This window comes from Ovis canadensis, chromosome 3, assembly GCF_042477335.2.
Source record: "Ovis canadensis isolate MfBH-ARS-UI-01 breed Bighorn chromosome 3, ARS-UI_OviCan_v2, whole genome shotgun sequence".
In the NCBI taxonomy this organism is placed as follows: Eukaryota; Metazoa; Chordata; class Mammalia; order Artiodactyla; family Bovidae; genus Ovis; species Ovis canadensis.
Genome location: NC_091247.1, coordinates 228,888,677 through 228,910,502, shown reverse-complemented (window position 1 = coordinate 228,910,502; position 21,826 = coordinate 228,888,677). Strand labels below are relative to the sequence as shown.

The window sequence follows — 21,826 nt, the reverse complement described above, 5'->3', positions numbered from 1 at the left end:
ACCGGAGCACCTTAGCATGCACAGCGTTGTCTGGTCGCTAAGTCGTGTCTGACCTTTTGTGACCACATGGACTGTAGCCTGCCAGGCCCCTCTGTCCATTGGATTTTCCAGGCAATGGCACTGGAGTGGGCTGCCATTTCCTTCTTCAGGGGATCTAAAGCTCAGCACGCTTTAAATAAGGCTGTGTTGGACCAACACGGTAAGTGACGTGGGGTTTGAGTTCTCTAGAACTCCTGGGTTTGCCCCTGGCTCTGGACTGCCCCCTCTTCAGTCTGATTTATCCAGCAGGCAGTGAGCTCTGGGGGTGGGGGCAGGGGCGGCAGGGAACAAGGGCTGCATCTCACTGGCTTCTGTGCCCTCCCCATCCCCACTGGCCTGGCCCAACACAGAGCAGATGCTCCCAGAGTCCTGATGGACAGGCTGAAGTGCAGGCGGGGGCTGGAGGGGGAAGCTCCCAAACATCCAGCCAAGGCCTCTGGGCTTCATCTGACGTGAGGAGAGGCGGAAAGCAGCAGGGCAGCTGCCCGGCTGGATGGAGCTTCTGAGACCCCCAGGACCAACCGGACAACGGAACTGAGGCAGCTCCACCTGCAGGGTCCTGCCTCTCGCCTGAGCAGCCGGCTATCACAGTGCAGCTTAAAGAAGCTGACGCTGAAGTGTGTAAAGAGAGAGTATTAGACAGATTGTGTGCGACTCTTCTTCCAAACCTATACAAAAAGGTAAATTATTCACTTGAGTGGATGTAGCTCGGGAACAATGAGAGACACATTTCACAAATGAGCCTATTTCTCTGCAGAGAAAAGACTGTGGGGCTGCCCGGGAAGGGTCAAGACTCAGAATTAACAATGAGCCTGCTTCCAGCGCCTCCTGAGTTGTCATGGTGACACCGCCAACTGGAAATGGCTGACACCCGTCAGGCCTGTCCCCAAGTTCTCCTAGCTGACGTGGCGACACGTGTCGGGGAAGACAAGAGTGAGCACAGGTGCCCACCCGGACCACCCCACCCAGCGCCGCCTGGGGCTCCGCCTAAGCCACACCCTGGCAGGATCCCAGGACATCAGCACCACCACGCTCACAGCTCTGGGCAGAGACAGTCGGCAAGCCAAGTCTGAATCGCTGTCATTTTATATGCGCTCTTTACAAAACCCCCATGCAGGGATGCCCCCGAGGCCCACCGAGAAGCAAAGAGCTGTCTGCCCTGCACCAGCTTTCCTCCAGAGAAGGCGACGGCGCCCCATTCCAGTACTCTTGCCTGGAAAGTCCCATGGATGGAGGAGCCTGGTAGGATGCAGTCCATGGAGTCGTGAAGAGTCGGACACGACTGAGCAACTTCACTTTGACTTTTCACTTTCATGCATTGGAGAAGGAAATGGCAACCCACTCCAGTGTTCTTGCCTGGAGAATCCCAGGGACGGGAGAGCCTGATGGGCTGCCGTCTATGGGCTGCGCAGAGTCGGACACGACTGACGCGACTCAGCAGCAGCAGCAGCAGCTCTCCTCAGCCTGCAGAGGGGTCTGAGTGCCTGTGTCACTCCGTACTCGTCTCGCCCTCCTGGCCGCCGGCCTGTGGTCTGGCTGCCAAGTCACCTCTCCACAACCATCACTGCGTCTGGTTGGGGCACTGCTCGTCCTTTAACTAGTCCTAGTCCTGGGTGTTCACTGGAAGGACTGACGCTGGAGCTGAAGCTCCAATACTCTGGCCAACTGATGCAGAGCTGACTCATTTGAAAAGCCCCTGATGCCGGGAAAGATTGAGGGCAGGAGGAAAAGGGGACGGCAGAGGATGAGATGGCTGGATGGCATCACGGACTCCATAGACATGGGTTTTGGTGAACTCCGGGAGCTGGTGATGGACAGGGAGGCCTGGCGTGCTGAAGTCCACAGGGTCACAAAGAGTCAGACACGACTGAGCGACTGAACTGAACTGAACCAAGTCTTTTAACTGCAGCCTCTTATGGCTCAAAACTGTGCTGGCAGGATACCCCTGGCGGTCCAGTGGCTAAGCCTCCACGCTCCCAACCCAGGAGGCCTGGGCTTGATCTCTGGTCAGGGAACTAGACCTCACAACAGCAACTAAGAGTTTACACGATGCAACTAAAGATCCCATATGCTGTGAATAAATAATTGCAGCACGGCCAAATAAATAATTTTAAAAATAAACAAAAAAACAACAACACTGTGTTGTTGGAACTCTAGAACAATCCCCCGAGGGGCCCAAGGAAGGTCCGTGTGAGTAATAGGAACTTTCTGCCTTCGACCCTGGGGTCTGGTCTTCCCTGCCCCTCTGCTGGGACTCTGTGATGTTCCAAGCAGAAAAGCCAGCAGGATGGATCCCCAGGAAGGTATGAGGTTCTTGTGTTAACAAAGGTGCCAACGCCATAGGACAGATTCAGCACTTCAATACCTTGAATAAAAATTGGTGTGCTCTGCAGCCTGGAACAACATTATGCAGTCGTGGCTTCCACAAAGTACATGATTTCCTGTTTCCTTGTGAGTTTTCTGGGTCACATATATTTCCTCACCGAGTCTACACTTCTGCTTCAACAGTTAGAAGAGTCTTTCGGTATCATTTTTCCTGGAATAATTTGTTATCCATCATTTTTATGGCAGCATTAAATTTTAAGAGAGAATTGAGAGGGATAGAAAATCTATCGCATATTTCCAGCCCCCAAAGAAAGCCTTTAATAAATTTAGAACCTTTCGGTGTTACATTGTGATCTGACCCCAGGAGCAGGAAGCTGCCTGGGGCCATCTGTCCTTCCTGCGGGGCTGTGGGTCTGTCTGCAGCAGAGGACGGCCCCCCGGCCCCCAGCTGGCAGAGCAGAGCCTGGCCTGCAGACCCAGGCCCTAAGGGCAGCTCAAGAGAGGCACAGAGCCCGGGGGCAGTGGGGTGCCAACAGGACGGCGTCACCCTCCCCTGAAGCCAGCAGGCCTGGCAGGTGTTTACCAGCGAGCCCTACAGGACACCAGGCAAAACGGTCCCCACCACTTCCCCGAGCAGCCCTCGGCGACGCCGGCGTGCCAGGCGGTGTGTGTGTGTGTGGGCACAGAGCCCAGCCCAGAGGCCCCACCCTCCAGGGCTCCCTGGCTAGTGTGTGCAGGTGTGAAGACAGTGACCCCATGAACCAGGAGGGGTACTAAAGTGCTCCAGCAAAGCACTGCGGGTGAAGCTTCCACCTGAACCAGGTGGAAAGGCCGAGCCAAGCTGAAGGTCACTTCCAGCTGAGTGTGGGAGGGGGCACTGCACTCCTGGAGCCAGGAAGGCCCTGCGGGGACGCTCCAGGGACTGTTTCAGAATCGCACAGGAGCCCCGGGCTGGGAAGCAGGGAAGGAGACAGAGGCCGGACCGAGGGACCCTGAGTCTTAGTCCCTCCAGGCAGCTGCACAGCCTCCCTTCCCTGCACTCCCCCAGCCCCTCCCCAGCCTCCCGGGCTCTGCCCCCACTTCCCTCCAGTTCCCAGAGCTCAGGCATGTCCCCTCAGCCCATGCCCCCACTCCAGCAGGCCCTCCACAAGCAAGCACACTTCTGTGCACACACGCAGAGGGTCTCTGAACACCCACACTGTCCCCATGCACCCAGAAACGTGAGGCTTCCTACAGTGCCCGGGGGCAGGGCGTGGCTCCAGCGCTAAAATGAGCTTGTCATCTGCAATCTGAAGAGGCAGCCGGCCTCAGGGAGGGAGCCTGAGCCCGGCCAAACGCGCTTCTCATCAGAGCCCCTGCCTGACTCACCGGGAGGCTGCACGGAGGCAAGATTGATGTCCACATCATGTGGCTCTCCAGACAGGGAGATTCAAATGAGGAAATAACTTTTATTTATTAGGACTCGCCGATTTGTTTTCCTCTTTCCCAGAACTTGGGCAAACCGCAGCCATAAAGCATCAGCAAGTGTTTCTGGGCTGACAGATCGCATCACGGGCTGATGAACGGACAGAGCTCTGTTTAAAAGGGAAGAACGGAAGTGGCAGGTGGACCCCTTTCCCTCTGGCCCTGGGCTAAGGGTTCTCCCTTTAATTCTCACGGTGGAGGCCAAGAGGAACGGTAGGGTGCAGGGAAGCCCGCTGGGGACAGGCCTGCGAGAAAGACGGGTGCCCTGCAGGTCACGCGGCGCGGGGAGGAGAGAGGCCCGGCACCAAAGGGCAGCAGAGGAGCGGCAGGGACCAAGGGCCACACGGGCGGCCGCGGGCTCAGCAGTCCAGCGGGAGGCCTGGGCCCAAGAGCAGACCCGCAGCGGCTCCGAGGCCGAGAGGCCGTGGCCGGCCCTGAGCCCCCGAGGACCCGCTGAAGGTGCGGGTGGGGGGCCCGGCTCCCGGCCCGCTGACCCGACGTCCCGCGAGCCGAGGAGTGACGCAGCTGCTTATGACGGCGGCTGCCGCCCTGGGCCCTCACAAGTGGGTTTATTCTCTCATTAGGGCTCACGTTCTCTCCTCCAGGAGCTCAGGAGACTGGCTTCCAAAGTGAGTTTGAAATCATTCATTAAAAAAAAAATAGGCCTCAGTGTAGGGTTCAAAGTTAACATCGGTAACCTTAAACAATGTTTACACCAAGGCTTCCCTGGTGCCCCAGTGGGTGGCGCTCCTGCTCCCGACACAGGGGGCCCAGTTTCAATCCTCGGTTGGGGGAACTGGATCCTGCATGCCACAACTAAAACTTGGCACGGCCAAATAAACAAAGAGAAATGTTTATATCTTCAGATTCCCAGGAACGGAACTGCTAGGCCATCTTTGGGGTGCAATTCACAATAACGTTGAATCACAGGGAACCATGTGGGTGGACACTGGGGCGGTCAGGGCAGCAGTGGTCCCTCCCAGCAGTGGGATCCTATGGGGACGGCGATGCTGATCAGGAGTTTAAGGCGGGTGGAACTCAAGCGTGCTTGCAGCATTCAAGGACGGACTCAATGGCTATCTGCGGGAGCTGGACACCCACAGCAGGGCAACCAGGGCTGAGAGTCAGGACGGTGGGAATGCACGTTCTGTCGGGTTAGCCTGCCCTGGAGGACTGTGGACGCAGAGGACCTGACAGGGTGGGGGAACCTCCCACCTGGACCGCTCACTTCAATAGCAGGCAGGCTGGCTGGTGGGCAAGGTTCATCCTGCGGATCAAACCTACAACACAAGTAAGGAGGGCCTGGGGATGCTTTGCTGAAATTCTTTCAGCTGGGTGCAAACACCCGGAATTTCACTTGGCAATTTAGCCAAATTAACTCCTCTAAAAACTTGCTTCTGAAACTTTTGTTGTATTATTCGATTTTGCAGTTGGAGTTATTTTAACAATGTACAATATAATTAGCCACTTAATGTCATTAAGAAAATTTATGAGCCTTTATGACTTGAAAAACAGCCCCAAATAGTATTTATGAGCTACTCAGGACTAAAAATAGGACCCCACTGCCTCCATGAAACATGCTTTAAAAAAATGCAGTCACAAATAATATGTCTAATTATGTATTAAACTAATTCTCGCCTTCACCTTTCGAATTTCTAAACTCCTTACCTCATGTATCATTTTAATTATTTTTCCAGTTCATTCCCAGGGACACTGGCTGATGGGGAATTAATTAATGAGTCCAATAAAGAGGCTGCCTGCATTGTTCCCACCACAGTCTGAGCCCTGGCCTCATTTGCATGTCCCCTTGTCTTCTAAACAATAGCGCTGCTGAGATTTCAGCATGAAATTGTTAGCTCATTAAAGAGGACACAATCGTATCCATTTCCACAGATATTCATCAATTATCACATCTCCTTGCAACACAAGTCCACGAATAGAGAAGCCACCGGGGTTTCTGGCCCCAGGGTTTCAGAGACAGTTACCCTGCAGATTCCACTTGACGACATGATTCCAGCTCATCCAGCCCAGGACACGTCCCTCATGAAAGTCCCCGCGAGGCACGGGGGAGACTGCCAGGCGCCACAAGGCCACGGCTGCGCCTGGAGGCCCTGCCCCTTCCCTGTCCCAGGCTGTGCTGTACACCCTTCCCCGGGGGAGGCTGGCTCCCCTAAGGCCCAGCACAACGTCTGCTGTACCCCAAAGATGCTGGCAGAGGTGGGGAAGGGCCTGGGGAAACATGGTCCTCTCCCCAAAAGTGGGCTGTGCACGGGGCCCACCCGGCCTGAGGCGGTGCCTGCCCCCACGGCCTGGCACCCAGACCTCTGTCCCCAAAGGCCCCCACTGCTGGCCTGCAGGGATCCAGGGGCAGGAGGCCAGAGTCTGCAGGTGGCCTGCATGGCAGAGCCACCCTCCCAGCCGCCCTCGTCTCGCCCCTTCTAGCTGCAGAGAAGGGGCACCTGCCCTCTGTCCCCACGCACCCCACGGTCCTGAGGCGGGGGCCCTGCCTCACTTGTGCTTTAGTGTCCGGCACGAGCAAGGATCTGCCTGCAGTGCAGGAGACCTGCGTCCATCCCTGGGTCGGGAAGTTCCTCTGGAGAAGGGAATGGCAACCCACTCCAGCGTTCTTGCCTGGAAAATTCCACGGACGGAGGAGCCTGGTGGGCTACAGACCATGGGGTCGCAAAGAGCTGGACACGACTGAGCGACTAACACACACACACGCACACACACACACAAGCACCAGGATCAGTCCAAGAAGGGACAGACAGACAGATGGACAAGTGTGCTCCGGAGAGACAAGACGGAAGATGCCCCCATCCACCCTGGCTTCGAAGGCAGACCCAGAAGAGCCTTAAGAGGAGAAACACTGAGAACAGCCCAGCTGTCTGCGTGCACATGTCTGTGTGGTCTGTTTCTTTCGAGTCACTACATAAACACCCCCAGCCCCTTCCCGAGGCCCTGGCTCCAGCCCAGCACCTCTCCTGCTCTGGCCTGACCCCTGAGGATGCACACAGTCCTGCCTCCGCCCTGGGCTTGAAAGGACGGGCCCGGCCTTCCAAAAGCAACTCCGAGGACCTGGGGGCGCTCAGCTGGCTGCTTGGCCCGCTCTGCGCTGACCGAGTCCAGGTTTCACTGTGTCCACAGAGAGGGAAGCCTCTCGGGGAGCAGAAAGGCCCGTCTGCCCTGCACGTGCTGGTCCCCATCTCCGCAGGCCCTGCCCTCCCCCACCCCGGCCCACGCGCCTCCCACTTCAGCACTAGGGTGGGCACAGGAGGAGGCAGGGTCTGACACAACGCCCGAACAGTGGCTCTGGGTCACCTTCCAGCATCTGCCTTCTCCTCCACAGTCCGGGAAGGAGGCTCAGAGGAGATTTCAAAATGGGCTGGCATCAGGCAGGGCCAAGCAGGGACAGGGACACAGGCAGAGGGCCTGGAGGCACAGCGCTGCCCAGTTCAAAGCAGCAGCACGCCTCCAGAGCGTTGCCATTGCCCGTCCAGAGCGAGCACCGAAAGCCACCGGGCGGAGATGGGGGCTCTGCTGGGCTCTGAGGCCAAGCCCGGCCAGTGGGCGGGCTCCGCTGGGCTCTGAAGCCAAGCCCGGCCAGTGGGGGGCTCCGCTGGGCTCTGAGGCCAAGCGCGGCCAGTGGAGGGCTCCGCTGGGCTCTGAAGCCAAGCCCGGCCAGTGGGGGGCTTTCCTCGCTGCCCCAGGGCACACCGGCTCCGCGGGAGACTCGAAGGGTGAGCCCCAGGCAGGCCCAGCCCTCTGAGATCTGAGTAACTGTCCTGCACACACGTAATGAACACACTTTTCGTGCGTCCCACACCTCCCAGCACAGGATGGCTGTGCACAAGGCCTTGCTTCTGGTCCCCAGGTCCAGTCATCTGCTGGACCTGGTCCGCACACATGTCCAAGGCTCTCCAAGTCAGTGGGTCCGAAATGCAGCTCAGCATCTCTGCAGAATCCTTCCACTCACCCTCTGCCCCCCACCCCCACCACGTGCTGCTGCCAGACAAGTGGGATGGCTGTGGGCTGCAAGACGGGAGCAGGAAGCGGCCAGGGGTCCACAGGCCTCTGCCCAAGGACCTGAGGTTGCTCGCTTAAGACGAAACACCGAACCCTGGAGGCTCCTGGCCCCAGCAGCCAGGGACACGACTGGGCAACAGAAGGCCCGACACATTTGGGATGAGGCTCCGGTGAGCAATCTCACCTGGAAGGAGGCTCTCCCCTCACTGCCCCGGTGCTCGGGTGCAGACGGAGGGCAGGGCAAGGCGGAGACATCCAGATCTTCAACATCGCTGCCCCTAAAATCAGGGGGGAATCTGAAGAATCTCCACGGATCTGCCCAGTGAGGCAGGGCTAAGGTCTCAACAATACCCTTCACTGCTAACTGAGACTCCCCTCCTGTCCGACAACACTGACAGGTCCTGAGAACCGCCTCTTCATAACGGCAGAGATGAACGTGTGCGGTACGTTTTTCTAAAGACGCTGTCAGCTACAGGAAAGAAAGACGCCTCTAGAGTTAACGTTTTCTCTCTTGTGAAATTTAATTAAAAGCAGCTCGTTCCTGACACCTTATCGCACCCGAGATCCCAAGGATAATGGAAACAAAGCCCCTCGAGGGAACTCTCGGTTATGGAACCCCAGACGCGCCTGGCTTCAGTTTCACGGCGACGGGAACAGCACAGGGGCTCAGGGCAGGCCAGGGCCCGGCTGGCCCCTGAAGCCACGGAGGTCTACTGATAACAGGGCGCTCGCAGCCGTAAGAAAAGGGCTTTTTGTCCCCTGAAAATGGAGCACCATTTCTGTACTTAAAATGCCACCAGGCGAAATGGATCCGATTGAACCATTTGATCCTTCCTGACACGGACCACAGTGAGCCGAACAGCTCAGTCTGAGCAGATGCTGGACAGAGGTTCTGTGCTCCTGGCCCCGCGTTTGCTGAAGCGCACACGACCCCACAGGCCAAGCTGTCGTGCACGGAGGAGCCAGGCCGGTCCCGGAGCCGCCCGGGGCACTCTGAGCGCTGGCCTGCTCTGCACAGGACCGAGGGGCAGGCCAGCACCTGCTCCTCCCCAGCACACCCGCCAGGTTCGGGGCCAGGACGGCCCATCTGCTTAACTGTGTCCCCCGAAAGCCATCGTCACGTCCCAACCCCAGGCGACCTGTGAACACTGCCTTGTTGGGAAACAGGGTCGCTGCAGATGCAGCTAAGATGAGGCCGCAGACTGGGGGTCCATATCAGAAAAGGGGGCTGTGGGTGCAGGCGCATGGGGAAGAAGTCCTCGTGGTGACCGAGACCAGGACTGGGGTGCTGCGTCCAACAGCCAGGGAACGCTGGGCACCGCCGGGGCCCCCGGAGGCTGGGAGAGCCTCCAGAAGGAGTGAGGCCTCGGCCGATCGGAGAACTGAGATCCCACACGCCGCTTGGGACGAGGCCAGAAAACTAACAAACTGCCACTGTTGGGACTTCTCCTGGCAGTCCAGGGTAAGACTCTGGGCCCCCAGTGCAGCGGCCCCGAGTTCAAGCCCTGGTTGGGCATCCAGAGCTCACAAGCCGCACACTGGGATCAAACAGAAGAAGAAGGAAGCGGCCCCGCGGGCACCGGACTCAGGCCTCCGGCCTCCAGCCTGTGAGAGGACACGTACGCGCTCAGTTGCTACAGTCCTGTTCAACTCTTAGTGACCCTACGGAATGCGGCCTCCCAGACTTCTCTGTCCATGGGATTCTCCTGGCAAGAACACTGGAGGCGGCTGCCGTGGCCTCCTCCCTGTGAGAGGATGCGTGTCTGAGGCTGTGAGCGCCCAGTGTTTGCGGGGTAGGAGGCTCGGTCCCTGAGACCTGGGAACCCAACACACCGCACCAGTGACAGCCAGCCTCGTCCCCTCCCTTCGGGCCTGCAGGAAGGGCGCCCAGGCTCTCCCTTCAGACTGTGCTTCCCAAATGTCTCCGGGGTCCCCAAGGAGACTCCTCCCGTAAGCTGAGTTGCACCCGCGCCCTGCCCGTCGCCCATGCCCTGCCGGTCGTCCGTGCCCTGCACTCACGCAGGCCCCTGCAGACAGGTCTGTGTCTGTGAGAACCCGTCTCGCTTCACCCCCTCGCAGGTCCGGGCACAGGGCTGGGCTCAGCCACAGCTTCCCACGCTGCCGGGAGCATCTCGGGGCCTGTGTCCACGCAGAGCAAGCGGGGGGTGCTGCCCCCTGCTCAGGCCAGCCCTGCCAGGGCCAGCCCCATGTGCCCACGTGGAGGAGGCCCAGACACAAGGCTTGCAGGACGCGAGAGGCAGAGCGCAGACCCCAGCATGAGAAGCCTAGGGGGAGGCGCACACTGGGAGGGGCGCTCTTTCATAGCGGGGGAGGGTGCATAGAAAGGGAGGGTGCACTCACCAGCCCAGGCCACAAGCCCGCGGGGGTGGGCACACGTCAGCTCTAGGGCTCGGCCGTGTCCAACTCTTTGCAACCCATGCACTGTAGCCCGCCAGGCTCCTCTGTCCATGGGATTCTCCAGGCAGGAACACTGGAGTGGGGTGCCATGCCCTCCTCCAGGGGACCTTCCTGACCGGAGGATCAACCTACATCCCTCACATCTCCTGCACTGACAGGTGGCTTCCTTACCACAAGCTCACCTGGGAAGCCCCTTCCAAAGAAGAAACTGAGGCTCACAGCCAGAGAGCTCAGTGTCACGGCCCACGGCACCCCCACCCAGCCCAAGGGCCCAGCCGGGGACACGCCCAAGGCCCCGGGCCCCGGAGCACGGGGCTGGGACTCTGCACCCGGGTCCGGGAGGCTCGCCGCCAGCCTGACCCCCCGTGCCTCCACCAACACGAGCTCCACCAGATGCCGGGCGCCTGAAAGCGGCCTGTGCAGGGCAGGGAGAGAGGCCAGCGACGAGGAGCTGCCAGTCTTTGGAACAGGGCCTGGCCCTGCAGCGACACAGAAGCACAGGGAGGCCGCCTGAGGCCCCTGCGTCCCCCCGGCCCCCGAGAAGGGAGCCCGCCATCACAGAGCCCTCATCAGTTGAGCGCGCAAAGGGTCCCAGGGGCTGATCAAACTCCATTTGCATTTAAACCCCCATTTTTTAATATTCAAGAAGTTAAAACACAATACTTTCCAATAATTAGGGCTTCATGCATATTTAGATATTTCTTTGTGAGCAGCTGCTTGCTTTGTCAGCCATGGTAGAGCAGACACATCCTCTGGAAGGCAAACTCCTACTCACTGTGCATAGATTGGAGGTTACAAACACACATACCGGCTCACTGTGTGTGAATCAGAGGTTACACACACACACACGCACACACACACACACACACACACACGCATTCCTTACGGCAGGTGCTAGGCACAGTCCTGGCAAGGGCAGGGCGCTCCAAACAGGTGTGTGTGGGCCTGGACTACACTGGTCCCAGGAAATAGAGCAAGTTTATAAACCAAAAGGAAGAAACTCAGGCTTGCTCAGCTCCTCAGGAGGGCGACCAGGCCCCCGGAGTGAGGCGGGCAGGACTGACCCGGCCCTTGGGTCTCCCTGGCAGGCCCCCAGGTCAGGGAGGAGGCAGGCAGAGACATGGGGCTCTGGGCACACCTCCTTTACACGCAGACCTAGCGGGATCTCACTTTCTCAGGAGCTCAGCCACCCTCTCCTGGTGTGCAGCTAGGAAGGGCTGGCCTGTGGACAGACGGAGCCTTGAGGCAAAGCTGACGCTCTGCTCCCAGCCTGGGACAGGAGCCAAGGGTCCTGCCAACAGCAGGCACCCGTGTCTCCTCGCGACCTCCAGGACCAAGTCCCAGCCTCCCCACCGTCCCGGAGCGGGCACGGAAGCCTCAGCATCTGCTGGGACACAGGGGGCTAGGCCAGCCGGGGAGTCTGAGGCTGAGGGTCGGGGGGCTGGAGAACATGTGGTTCCAGCAAGGCGATGCAGGGACCGCCCAGGGACGGGCTCTGAGCATCCCCGTCCCAGAGAGTTTCGCAGGTTCTGCCCGGCGGCCAGGGAAAAGGGTGGAGAGCCTCGTTATACCTCCCGACCTCGAGATGGGGCAGGAACCGCCTGGGGAGTCAAAGGGAAGACTCTGTTACAGCAACAGAGGCCTCGGCAATAATCAGGCACCAACTCACTCACAATGCAGAATTATAATGGCTCAATCTCGAGGTGATTACACAGCACGGGAGCTGCCAGACCAAGAGCACGTTCTGGGAGGGCTCCACGTATGTGACGCTCCAGGAGACGACACGTCAACCCCGGGGAGGGCTGTCCCGAGGGCTGAGTTGTCCTCATTTCTCGGGGAAGAGCCTCTGTAAGGGCAGAGGGCGCGGCCAGGGCACTGGACGGGACACGGCCCCAGGGACACGGGACCACGGAAAGCAGGGCCGCCCCCGGCAGACAAGAGCCAGGGAGCTGGGGTGGCGGAGGGCCCGCCTGCCTGGAACAGCGGTGGGAGAAAGTCGGCCCATGCCTTACAGTGCATCGTCTGGACGGGACCCGTCTGGACGCAGGCCGGCGCCTTCCAGGGGCTTGTGTTCCAGACGTCCCGACAGGCCCCTTACACGACCCTGCTGTCATTCTGGGGGTCACAGGTATATTTCGAGTGGGCAGAGACAGGGCCCTGACAACGAAATGCCAACAACAGCCTGGCTCTGCCATCGCCTACAAAATCCGAGGGGTTCTGGGCCAGTGGAAGCCGGAGGCCCGACTCACAACTGACAACAGAGAAGCATCCAGAAAGTGGGGGCTGCCAAGCGGATCTATAACTAAATCACTCGCCCCTTTCTGACAGCATCTCCCTGCCATGTAATCCCACAAGTATTTGATTGCTGGACCATCAGCAACTTTTCCCCAAAACAGAGTCAGAAGCTCTGAGCAGGGGGGCAGCCTGGGGGTGGGCCCACTGCCCTTGCTCAGGACAGGTGCCAGCCACTGGCGTCCTGGTCTGAGTGATAACACGGCGCCCACAAGAGCGCAGAGCACGCCTGACCAGCAGGCAGAAACTGCCGCAGTCCCATCCAGGAGAGGGTCTGCCTCCAGCATCCCAGAGTCCCGCTCGGGGCGATGCCTGCCATCTTCACACTCTCGCTGGAGGCCAGGCAGCCCAACACATCCCGCGCCCAGGCCTCCGTCCCAGGAGTGCACACGGCCCAGCTGCTGAGCAGGAACCAGACACAGAAGAGCCACACTCCACTCGGGACCCACGGCCCACGCATGGGTGAGTCGCAGACGATCCTCTTCAAACTCAGCCTTTAGAACAGTAACAAGACCACCCCTCCCCAGCCCCCACTACGGCATAAAAGCCAGGAAAACATGCTGGCTCTGCCGGGCAGGCACCTTCGGACCTGAGACCACGTGGGGTGCTGCTGAGACTCAGGCAGAAACTGCACCTGCTCACCACTGGAATTCGCTCATCAGGGGAGAGGCGGTCTCTGGACAGCCAGGGTAAGACCCCCTTGTAGGGGGCTTCCCTGGTGGCTCAGAGGTGAAGAATTTGCCTGCCGATGCAGGAGACACAGGAGACTCGGGTTCGATCCCTGGTCTGGGCAGATCCCACACATGCCGCAGAGCAGCTAAGCCCACACACCGCAAGCAATGAGCCCGTGCTCCACGCCCGGAGCCCACGTGCGGCCCCTCCTGAGGCCTGTGCACTCCAGAGCCCGTGGTCCCAGCAAGAGAAGCCGCTGCAAGGGGAAGCCCACACACCACAACTAGGCGCTGGAGAAGACTCTCGAGAGTCCCTGGACTGCAAGGAGCTCCAACCAGCCCATCCTCAAGGAGACTGACCCTGAAGAGCCACTGGAAGGACTGAAGCTGAAGCGCCAGTACTGTGGCCACCTGATACAAGGGACTGACTCAATGGAAAAGCCTCTGATGCTGGGCAAGACTGAAGGCAGGAGGAGAAGGGGACGACAGAGGATGAGATGGTTGGATGGCACCACCGACTCGATGGACATGAGTTTGAGCCAGCTTGGGGAGATGGTGAAGGACAGGGAGGCCTGGCGTGCTGCGGTTCACGGGGTCACAGAGAGACAAGACTGAGGGACTGAACACCAACAACCGTAGCTAGAGAGAAGGCCCGCACAGCACAGCCAAAACAAACGTATTTATTTTTAAACCCTTTGAAGGAAACTACAATCCTTTATAGTCCTTAGGAGAGCCTACGTTACTGTCCAGCCTCTGAGGTGTGCGAGCATCGCCAGGTGACGGACACAGCTGTGCTCAAGCTGGGTGAGAATACTCCAAACTTGGCGCTCAAGTGGAAGGCTAGAATGGACCTTTGTGCCCGCAGCGCAAATGAGCTCCATGAGAAGCAGACACAAAGTCAAGGTTTCTCAGATGCTCACAGCAAGTGGCGTGGGGCCAGGGAGGTGGGGAGAGCCTGCCTGGGAATGTCTGGGCCAGCCCCAACCCCGTCCCCACTGCTATCTGCCCTGCCCTGGCATCACACGGGCGAGGGAGGCAGGAGCGCCCGACTCCAGGGCCTGCGGAGGAGGGGAGGCCTCGCAGCCAGAATCATGATGCGCTGGGCTGGCGCCTCTGCCCAGCGGAGCCTCAGCCGCCCCGGCAGAGAGCGCAGAGGCCACAGCTGGGGGCAGACACACAGGGCATAAGCCAGGCCTTCGGAGCTGGGCCCACGGCACCACAGATGCAGTGGCCACGGACAGTGGGAGAGACCCCCGGAACGCACCTCGGCCCCTCGGAGCCCCGGCCTCCTCTTCCAGAACACGGGGAAGACGGCCGCCAAGTGGGGAAGCCTGCGTGTCCGCTTGGCTCGCTCGCCGCGATGCCCGGCAGCTCCCAACAGCGCTCTGCGGGCCCAGCCTGGGGTGGGTGACAGGTGCTGGCGGCAGCGATGGGTGCAGGTGACCGAGTCCCCAGCGTTTACAAACACCCGCCCGGGAAGCCACGGACCAACAGAAAGCTTATCATGAACACTGCACGGCAGCCACTAAAACGCACCCAAACCTGAGAGACATAACAGGGACTACAGAGATAGACACAGGGTTAAGGAGCTACCGCCGACTGCCTAGGCGAACTCAGAAGAGCCACACTTATTAAAAGGCCCGGTGACAACAAGGGTGAAGAGAGCCTCACGCTCCCACAGAGCGGTTTGCGTTGAGACCCTCGAAGGCGTCAGGACTGTTCACCCTGTGAATCTCTGAAGGGACTCTTAGCACAGACAAAATTCACATCGCAGCCACAATTACACTGCACGTCCACCCCACCACCTTTAAGCAGATGATGATATATGCACGGGTCAGGATATTATCAGGATATTATGCAACCGTTTAAGGCAATGGCTGAAAAGACTAGGAACTAATACAGAAAAAAGCAAAAAAACATTATGACGGGACGATATAACAAACGCAGAGAGCACAACCATATGCAATACGTGAGCGTATTATGTTCAAAAACTTGCTGAGAATAAAGACTGGAGAAGCGCCAGCGTGCTTCCACAGCCGCTCTGCACGGCGAGTGGGAGCGTCTCGAGGGGGAGAGTGTTCTCTTCTCTAACGCTTCTGCACACGCTCCCATGGTGAAATAAAAGAATACAGAATTTCAGAAAACAAGCAGTGAAGGAAGGAGGCCTTTTGGGAATTTAATCACATCAGCAGGTTTATTTACAGCGATGCAACTGGCACCAGCAAGGGTGCCCAGATGCTCCGTGAACCCAGGTCAGGCCTGTACTGCGATCGGCAGGCCTCCCCGAACTCAGCGGTTAAGTACAAGGAGGTCTCCGAGGAGCCAGGTGAACGTCTGGGAACCCTGATGCTCACGCGGTGAGAAGAAGCCAACAGCTGGCCCAGGACACCGTCCTGAGATGGCAAACCCTGGGCCCTCAGAGTCCTGGGAGGAGTGAATCCTCGCCAGCAAGACTGTCATCTCCCCGGGGCCCCAGGCAGACCGCTGCCTCCCCCTCGCAGTCAGTAACTAAAGGTCACAGAAAATTGGACTGGAAATCTGGAGAATACTCCCTACCCTTGGGACATGTCGGGCCAAGGTCCAGAAAGCAAATCTGTGGCCTGACTTTGACTTACTGAATTTCTTCCAGAGGATGTAAAAATCCAGGCATGAGCAATGCTAGACCCTAAAAGAGTCGCCTGTAAACTCGGGGCTCGATGGTTGGGCTCCGTGTCTTGGCTGCCATAAAAAGCGGGGGCAGACATCTCTGAGATAATCTCATTTCCTTTGGACAAGGTGGGCTTCCCTGGTGGCTCAGACGGTAAAGAATCCACCTGCAATGCAGGAGACCCAGGTTCCATCCCTGGGTCAGGAAGACCCCCTGGAGAAGGGAATGGCAACCCACCGAGTATTCTTGCCTAGGAAACCCCATGGATAGAGGAGCCTGGCAGGCTACAGCCCATGGGGTCCCAAAGAGCCGGATACGACTGAGCGTCATTTATTCTTCTTGGACAAGTTGAGGAAAGTTGCAGGATAAAAAAAAAAAAAAGATCAATATAGAAAACTCATTTGCATTTCTGTACACTGACAATGAACTATCAGAAACAGAAATTAAGAAGACAATCCCATTTATAATTGCATCGAAAAGAATAAAATACTTGGGGATAAATTTAATCAAGGAAGGGAAAAATCTGCACTGAAAACCAGAAAGCAGTGATACACGCAGCTGAAGAAGACACAAAGAAACAGAGACACTTCTCATTCGCGGACTGAAAGAGCGAGCGCGGCGGAAACGTCCCTCTTACCCAGAGTAGTCCACAGAGTCAAGGCCTTCCCTATCAAACTCCCTAAGGCATTTTTCACACAAGTAGAAAAACAAGCCTAGAATTTGTACGGAACCACAAAAGACCCCAAACAGCTAAAGCAATCTTGAGCTGGCCAACACTCTAGTGCCACTTAGGAGAAAAGGAACCCAGCCAGAAAATGCACTTTCATCTCCCGTCTTCCAGGAAATCCGCAGGCACTGCCCCTCCTGGCTGTCCCCTCCCCGACAGGTCCCCCTGGGGGAGGGCTGCTCCACTCACAGGGAGGGCAGTGTCGCTCCACAGACGCTGGGAGAAGCCGCTCACGTGTCGTCACCTGCACAGTGGGGCCGCAGCCCAGTGCACACCCCAGAGTGTCTAGCAGGTCGGGGACCCCAGTCACACAGGAGATGCACCCACCCCTGCGATCTGGGAGGAAGTCAAGCAGCTCCGACAAAAAGGCAAATTTTGTCCCCCAAGCCCGCCAGGCTCCTCTGTCTATGGGATTCTCCAGGCAAGAATACTGGAGTGGGTCACCATTTCCTCCTCTGAGGGATCTTCCCGACCCAGGGGTCAAACCTGCATCTCCTGCGTCTCCCGCACTGGCAGGCGGGTTCTTTACCACTGAGGCACCGGGGAAGCCCCCCAGAGAAGACGCATGAAGGACAGTAAGGGAGACCCGCTGAGGCTGGGTCTCCACGGGCAGGCGGGGTCCCTGGAGTCAGGTGCTCCCTAAACGTGCAGCTCAGCCATCCCCCTGCTGGCGCCCGGCCCACTGTGGCCCAGGCCTGGCCCCCGCTACCCTGGGGGCCGGCCCCAGAGCTCGGCCTCGGGGTCCGCATGGCAGCAGGGCGCAGCCATGTGGCCTGGAAACCCCACGTGCTCTCTCAGAGCTGGCAGCCCGGTGCGGACCCCGCGTGCCAGGGAGAAAGCCTGGGTTTCCTCCACGGGGGGCTGGGGGGCCCACAGGGAGGGGAGGTGAGTGGCCAGAGGACCCAAGCAAGGCAGAAAGAATCCCGGCTGACTGGACGGTCGCAGCCCCGAAGCTGCACAGCACACGCGCCCAGACCTTCTGTCTCATCCGAGGTCCTCAGAATCCACACCGAGGGCGGGATGTCTCCTTTCCACCGGCTCCCTCCCACAGCCCAGGCTCTCCGGGAGCTGGATGGGCCACCGCAGCCCCCATGGCAGCCAGCACCCCACCTGTGTGGGCACAGGACACACTCTGGGAGCAGGCTTGTCTCCCGGCCGGCTAGGCCACGTCTGGGTGGTCGACACGCGTACCTGGAGGATGCTCAGCTGCCCCGTGAGGGATTAAGGATTTGCGGAAACTGGTAAGGGCCCAGGTAATAAACACCCCGGTTTAGGGGAGGGTAATTGCCCGATTGCCATCCGATGATTACTATGTATTTCCATTGCCAAAAGATGCAATACAATTTCATGGTTACTTGGGCCTGTAAAATAGAAATACCCCCAATTTTTAAGATATGAAAAGGTTTATGACCAGGGTACTGTCAGTTCAACAATGAGTCCGTGGTACAAATGAGTCAATTCATGATGAAATTTAATTTCAGGAAAATTAACTCAATAAAGATGCCACAATTGCGCTTAGAGTTTTAATACCTATTAGGAGTCGTAGCGAAGTGGTGCAGGGCCACAGACGCTGCACATCCATTTTCGGCTCCTCAAAACGAGACTGACTTAATACCTAATTTATTCATAATGGGGACAGTACTATAGAAAACTTAGTGCTTAATGAGGGGGGGCCAGGATCTCAGCCTCACCCACCGCAAGTGAAGAGCATTCGCAATTCACGGAATATTAAGCTTTGTTTCCTGCGATGTTGCCGAGACCCATCTGATAGCACCATACTGCCGGCCACTTTAACAACACCCCCAAATAAACGCTTTATGTCCCAGTAAATATTAGTGGCTAGAAATTCTGTGGCCACTGAGTGCCTAGAAAAGCAAAACCAAACGGGGATCTGGGTGCCGTCTACTGACCAGTCGTGGTTTCTGAAGCCAACACTAAAGATTAGGCCATACAGGCTGCGAACAAGAGGAAAGTCAGAACCCGGAGCTTCAGAGCCCAAAGCAGCCCAGGTCCCCCGCTGGGCGTGAAGCACACGGGCAGCGTCGAGAACACAGCTCTGGGCTGCTGTTCCCCATGTCCTGGGAGAAAGCAGCTTGGCGCATGGGGCTGGCAGGGCAGCAGCCTAAGGTCTCCACCCCGGGCACAAACGCCAAGGGCATGCTTGACAGGAAGGAGGCGCGAGGCCTGTCCAGCCTACTCAGGGCCCCGGGACTCCCACTCCATCCTCATGGGGTGCCTGCCTTGCAAAGAGCCTGTAGCCTGGGGCCCCCCTTTCCCGGCCTGTGCAGGCAGCTCCCCATCTAAGCCCGTGAAGAGCTGACATCCAGAGCAAGAAGAACCTTGCCTCCCAGAGCTAACAGTGAGACCCAGCCTCTGCAAGGATCCCACCCCTAGTCCACACAGGGGGCCCGCTCACTGCGAGCAAGGTGGAAAGGCCGTGTGGAAGCCCCAGCACAGCCTTGGCAAACAGCTTGGAGAAAATGGAAAGACGCTAGAATAAGCAACGCCACTCTCGAGGGAACAAAGGTGGTTTGTTCCAGAAAACTCAATCTCCTGAAGAAATGAATTTCATCAAAATCGGTGGAGAGGAGGAAATTTCAGAGTACACCGAATCTGTCAGCGACTTTTTAAAATCTTTATCATAAGTAACTCGAAACACAGATGACGGGCGAGTCCTGAGCAGGAGTGTTTCTGAGACACGGCTGGGGCTCCCCCGGAGTCAGAGCTTCCTCGCCACGCCCACCCCCAAACCCAGACAGTGCCGCTGCATGGTGGGGTGGAGCCCAGACAGAGACGGGGCCCAGGCACAGATGGATGACCGAAAGCTCTTCTCCCGGTCTCAGCTGATCAGGTGACAAGAAATGGACTTCCAAAAGACCACGTTTCAGTGGAGACAGACTCTGAAGGCAAAATCAAGTGCAGCAAATAGACCCAGGGCAGAACGTAGCAGGACGTGAGGGTGGAGGACATGTGTAGCCCCTCGTGAGGTGGGAGACAGGCCAGCCCCTGCAGGAGGGGAGGACACGGCCGGCCCCCCGTGGGGAGGACATGGGGCCTGGTCCTCGTGGGGACTCACATGGCCAGCGCTGGAGAGGACACGTGTGGCGCCTCGCGGGGGAGGACACGCCAGCACTGGAGGGGAGGGTGTGGCCGGCACCCCAGGGGGAGGACATGGGGCCAGGCCCTGGCGCGGGAGGGCACGGGCCCGGCCCTGGGGGGGGTATGCAGCCGGCCCTGGGGATAGGGGCACAGGGCCCGGCCCTGGGGGGAGGTCTCGGGTCCCGGCCCTGGGGAGTGCGCGCGGCCAGCACTGGGGGGTGCGCGCGGCCGGCCCTGGGGAGTGCGTGTGGCCGGCCCTGGGGGGAGGTCTCGGGTCCCGGCCCTGGGGAGTGCGCGCGGCCAGCACTGGGGGGAGGTCTCGGGTCCCGGCCCTGGGGAGTGCACGCGGCCGGCCCTGGGGGGAGGTCTCGGGTCCCGGCCCTGGGGAGTGCGCGCGGCCAGCACTGGGGGGTGTGCGCGGCCGGCCCTGGGGAGTGCGTGTGGCCGGCCCTGGGGAGTGCGCGAGGCCGGCCCTGGGGGGAGGACTCGGGTCCCAGCCCTGGGGAGTGCGCGCGGCCAGCACTGGGGGGTGCGCGCGGCCAGCACTGGGGGGAGGTCTCGGGTCCCAGCCCTGGGGAGTGCGCGCGGCCAGCACTGGGGGGTGCGCGCGGCCAGCACTGGGGGGTGCGCGCGGCCGGCCCTGGGGAGTGCGCGCGGCCGGCCCTGGGGGAGGACTCGGGTCCCAGCCCTGGGGAGTGCGCGCGGCCAGCACTGGGGGGTGCGCGCGGCCAGCACTGGGGGGAGGTCTCGGGTCCCGGCCCTGGGGAGTGCACGCGGCCGGCCCTGGGGGGAGGTCTCGGGTCCCGGCCCTGGGGAGTGCGCGCGGCCAGCACTGGGGGGTGCGCGCGGCCGGCCCTGGGGAGTGCGCGTGGCCGGCCCTGGGGGGAGGACTCGGGTCCCAGCCCTGGGGAGTGCGCGCGGCCAGCACTGGGGGGTGCGCGCGGCCAGCACTGGGGGGTGCGCGCGGCCGGCCCTGGGGAGTGCGCGTGGCCGGCCCTGGGGGGAGGACTCGGGTCCCAGCCCTGGGGAGTGCGCGCGGCCAGCCCTGGGGGCGGCGCCCCGGCAGGCTCACCTGGTAGGTGTCCCACAGGCGCACGGTGCAGCGCAGGGGCAGCTCCCGCGTCAGCAGGTTGTTCATCCAGCGGAAGGTGAACTGCAGGTACCGCACCTCGTGCTGACCCAGGTGCCGGTGCACTTGCTCTGCGGAGACAAACAGGCCCCTTGGGTCAGCAGAGCCCCGCCTGGAAACCCCCTCCACCCGCCCGAGCGACCTCCCCCAGAGCCAGGACAGACAGGGCCCTGCTGCTCCGAGAGCGGCAGCCCCTCCCGGAGGAGCGCGGCGGAGGGCAGGTGCAGCGGTGACGTGACCCGACGGGTGCTGAGCGTGCGCCCCAACCCCGGAGGAGGGGCAGGGCCAGCCTGACCCGACGGGTGCGCGAGCAGGTCCGAGAGCACAGGGGACACGCGGGGACTCGTGGCGGAGCTCAAACAGAGCTCCATGGCCCTGCAGAGCCAACAGTAGGTGGCAGGGGGGCAGGGCCAGGCCCCGCGGGCACTCAGGACCCCCACCCCCAGGACAGCTGGGGCTTGCGGGGTTTTAATGATCGGGGAGTCAGGGCTGACTCCCGGGTGATGTTTCAGGGGTTGCGGCACGCTGGGCATTGGTTCACGTCCTCTCCTCCCCCAGCCAAAGAGCCATCGAAGGCCCCCCGGGGTTCCCCCACCGAGGACCTCAGTGCTCACAGAGCAGGATCCCGTCTGAGCCCAGCGACTGGCACGGAGCCAGGCCTGGTGTGTGGCGAGTGCCGAGTGCCGAGTGCCCGGCACGTTTGTGGATGGAGTGGAGCTGGGCCGGAGCCAGACGTGGCCCAGAGGCAGGGGCCGGGCGGTGCCCACGGATGAGCTGCCTGGGACCGTCGGCCAGGCCCCCCTGCCTGCAGGGCCACTGGCCTGGTCAGCTGAAGCAAAGGAGACCATTTACCAGCAGGGAGAACAAACAACTCCAGAAGTGCCTGGGAGGCACGCGACACTTTTCTAACATAAACGGGCGAGCAAACAGGTTTGGAAGAGTAAACACATACTTCTGAAACATCTGTCACTGAAGGAGCCCGCCCCAAC

General features: G+C 59.8%; 1 protein-coding gene across 2 annotated transcripts in view; it reads right to left on the bottom strand.

Moving 5' to 3' along the window:
- Positions 1 to 21,826, bottom strand: part of TBC1D22A (TBC1 domain family member 22A) — a 267,188-nt gene that overhangs the window by 44,648 nt on the left and 200,714 nt on the right. For both annotated transcript variants that reach the window (XM_069586202.1, XM_069586201.1), the window contains one exon: positions 20,781 to 20,908. In XM_069586202.1, the coding sequence (XP_069442303.1) occupies positions 20,781 to 20,908 (128 nt within the window). The remainder of the gene's footprint in view (positions 1 to 20,780; positions 20,909 to 21,826) is intronic.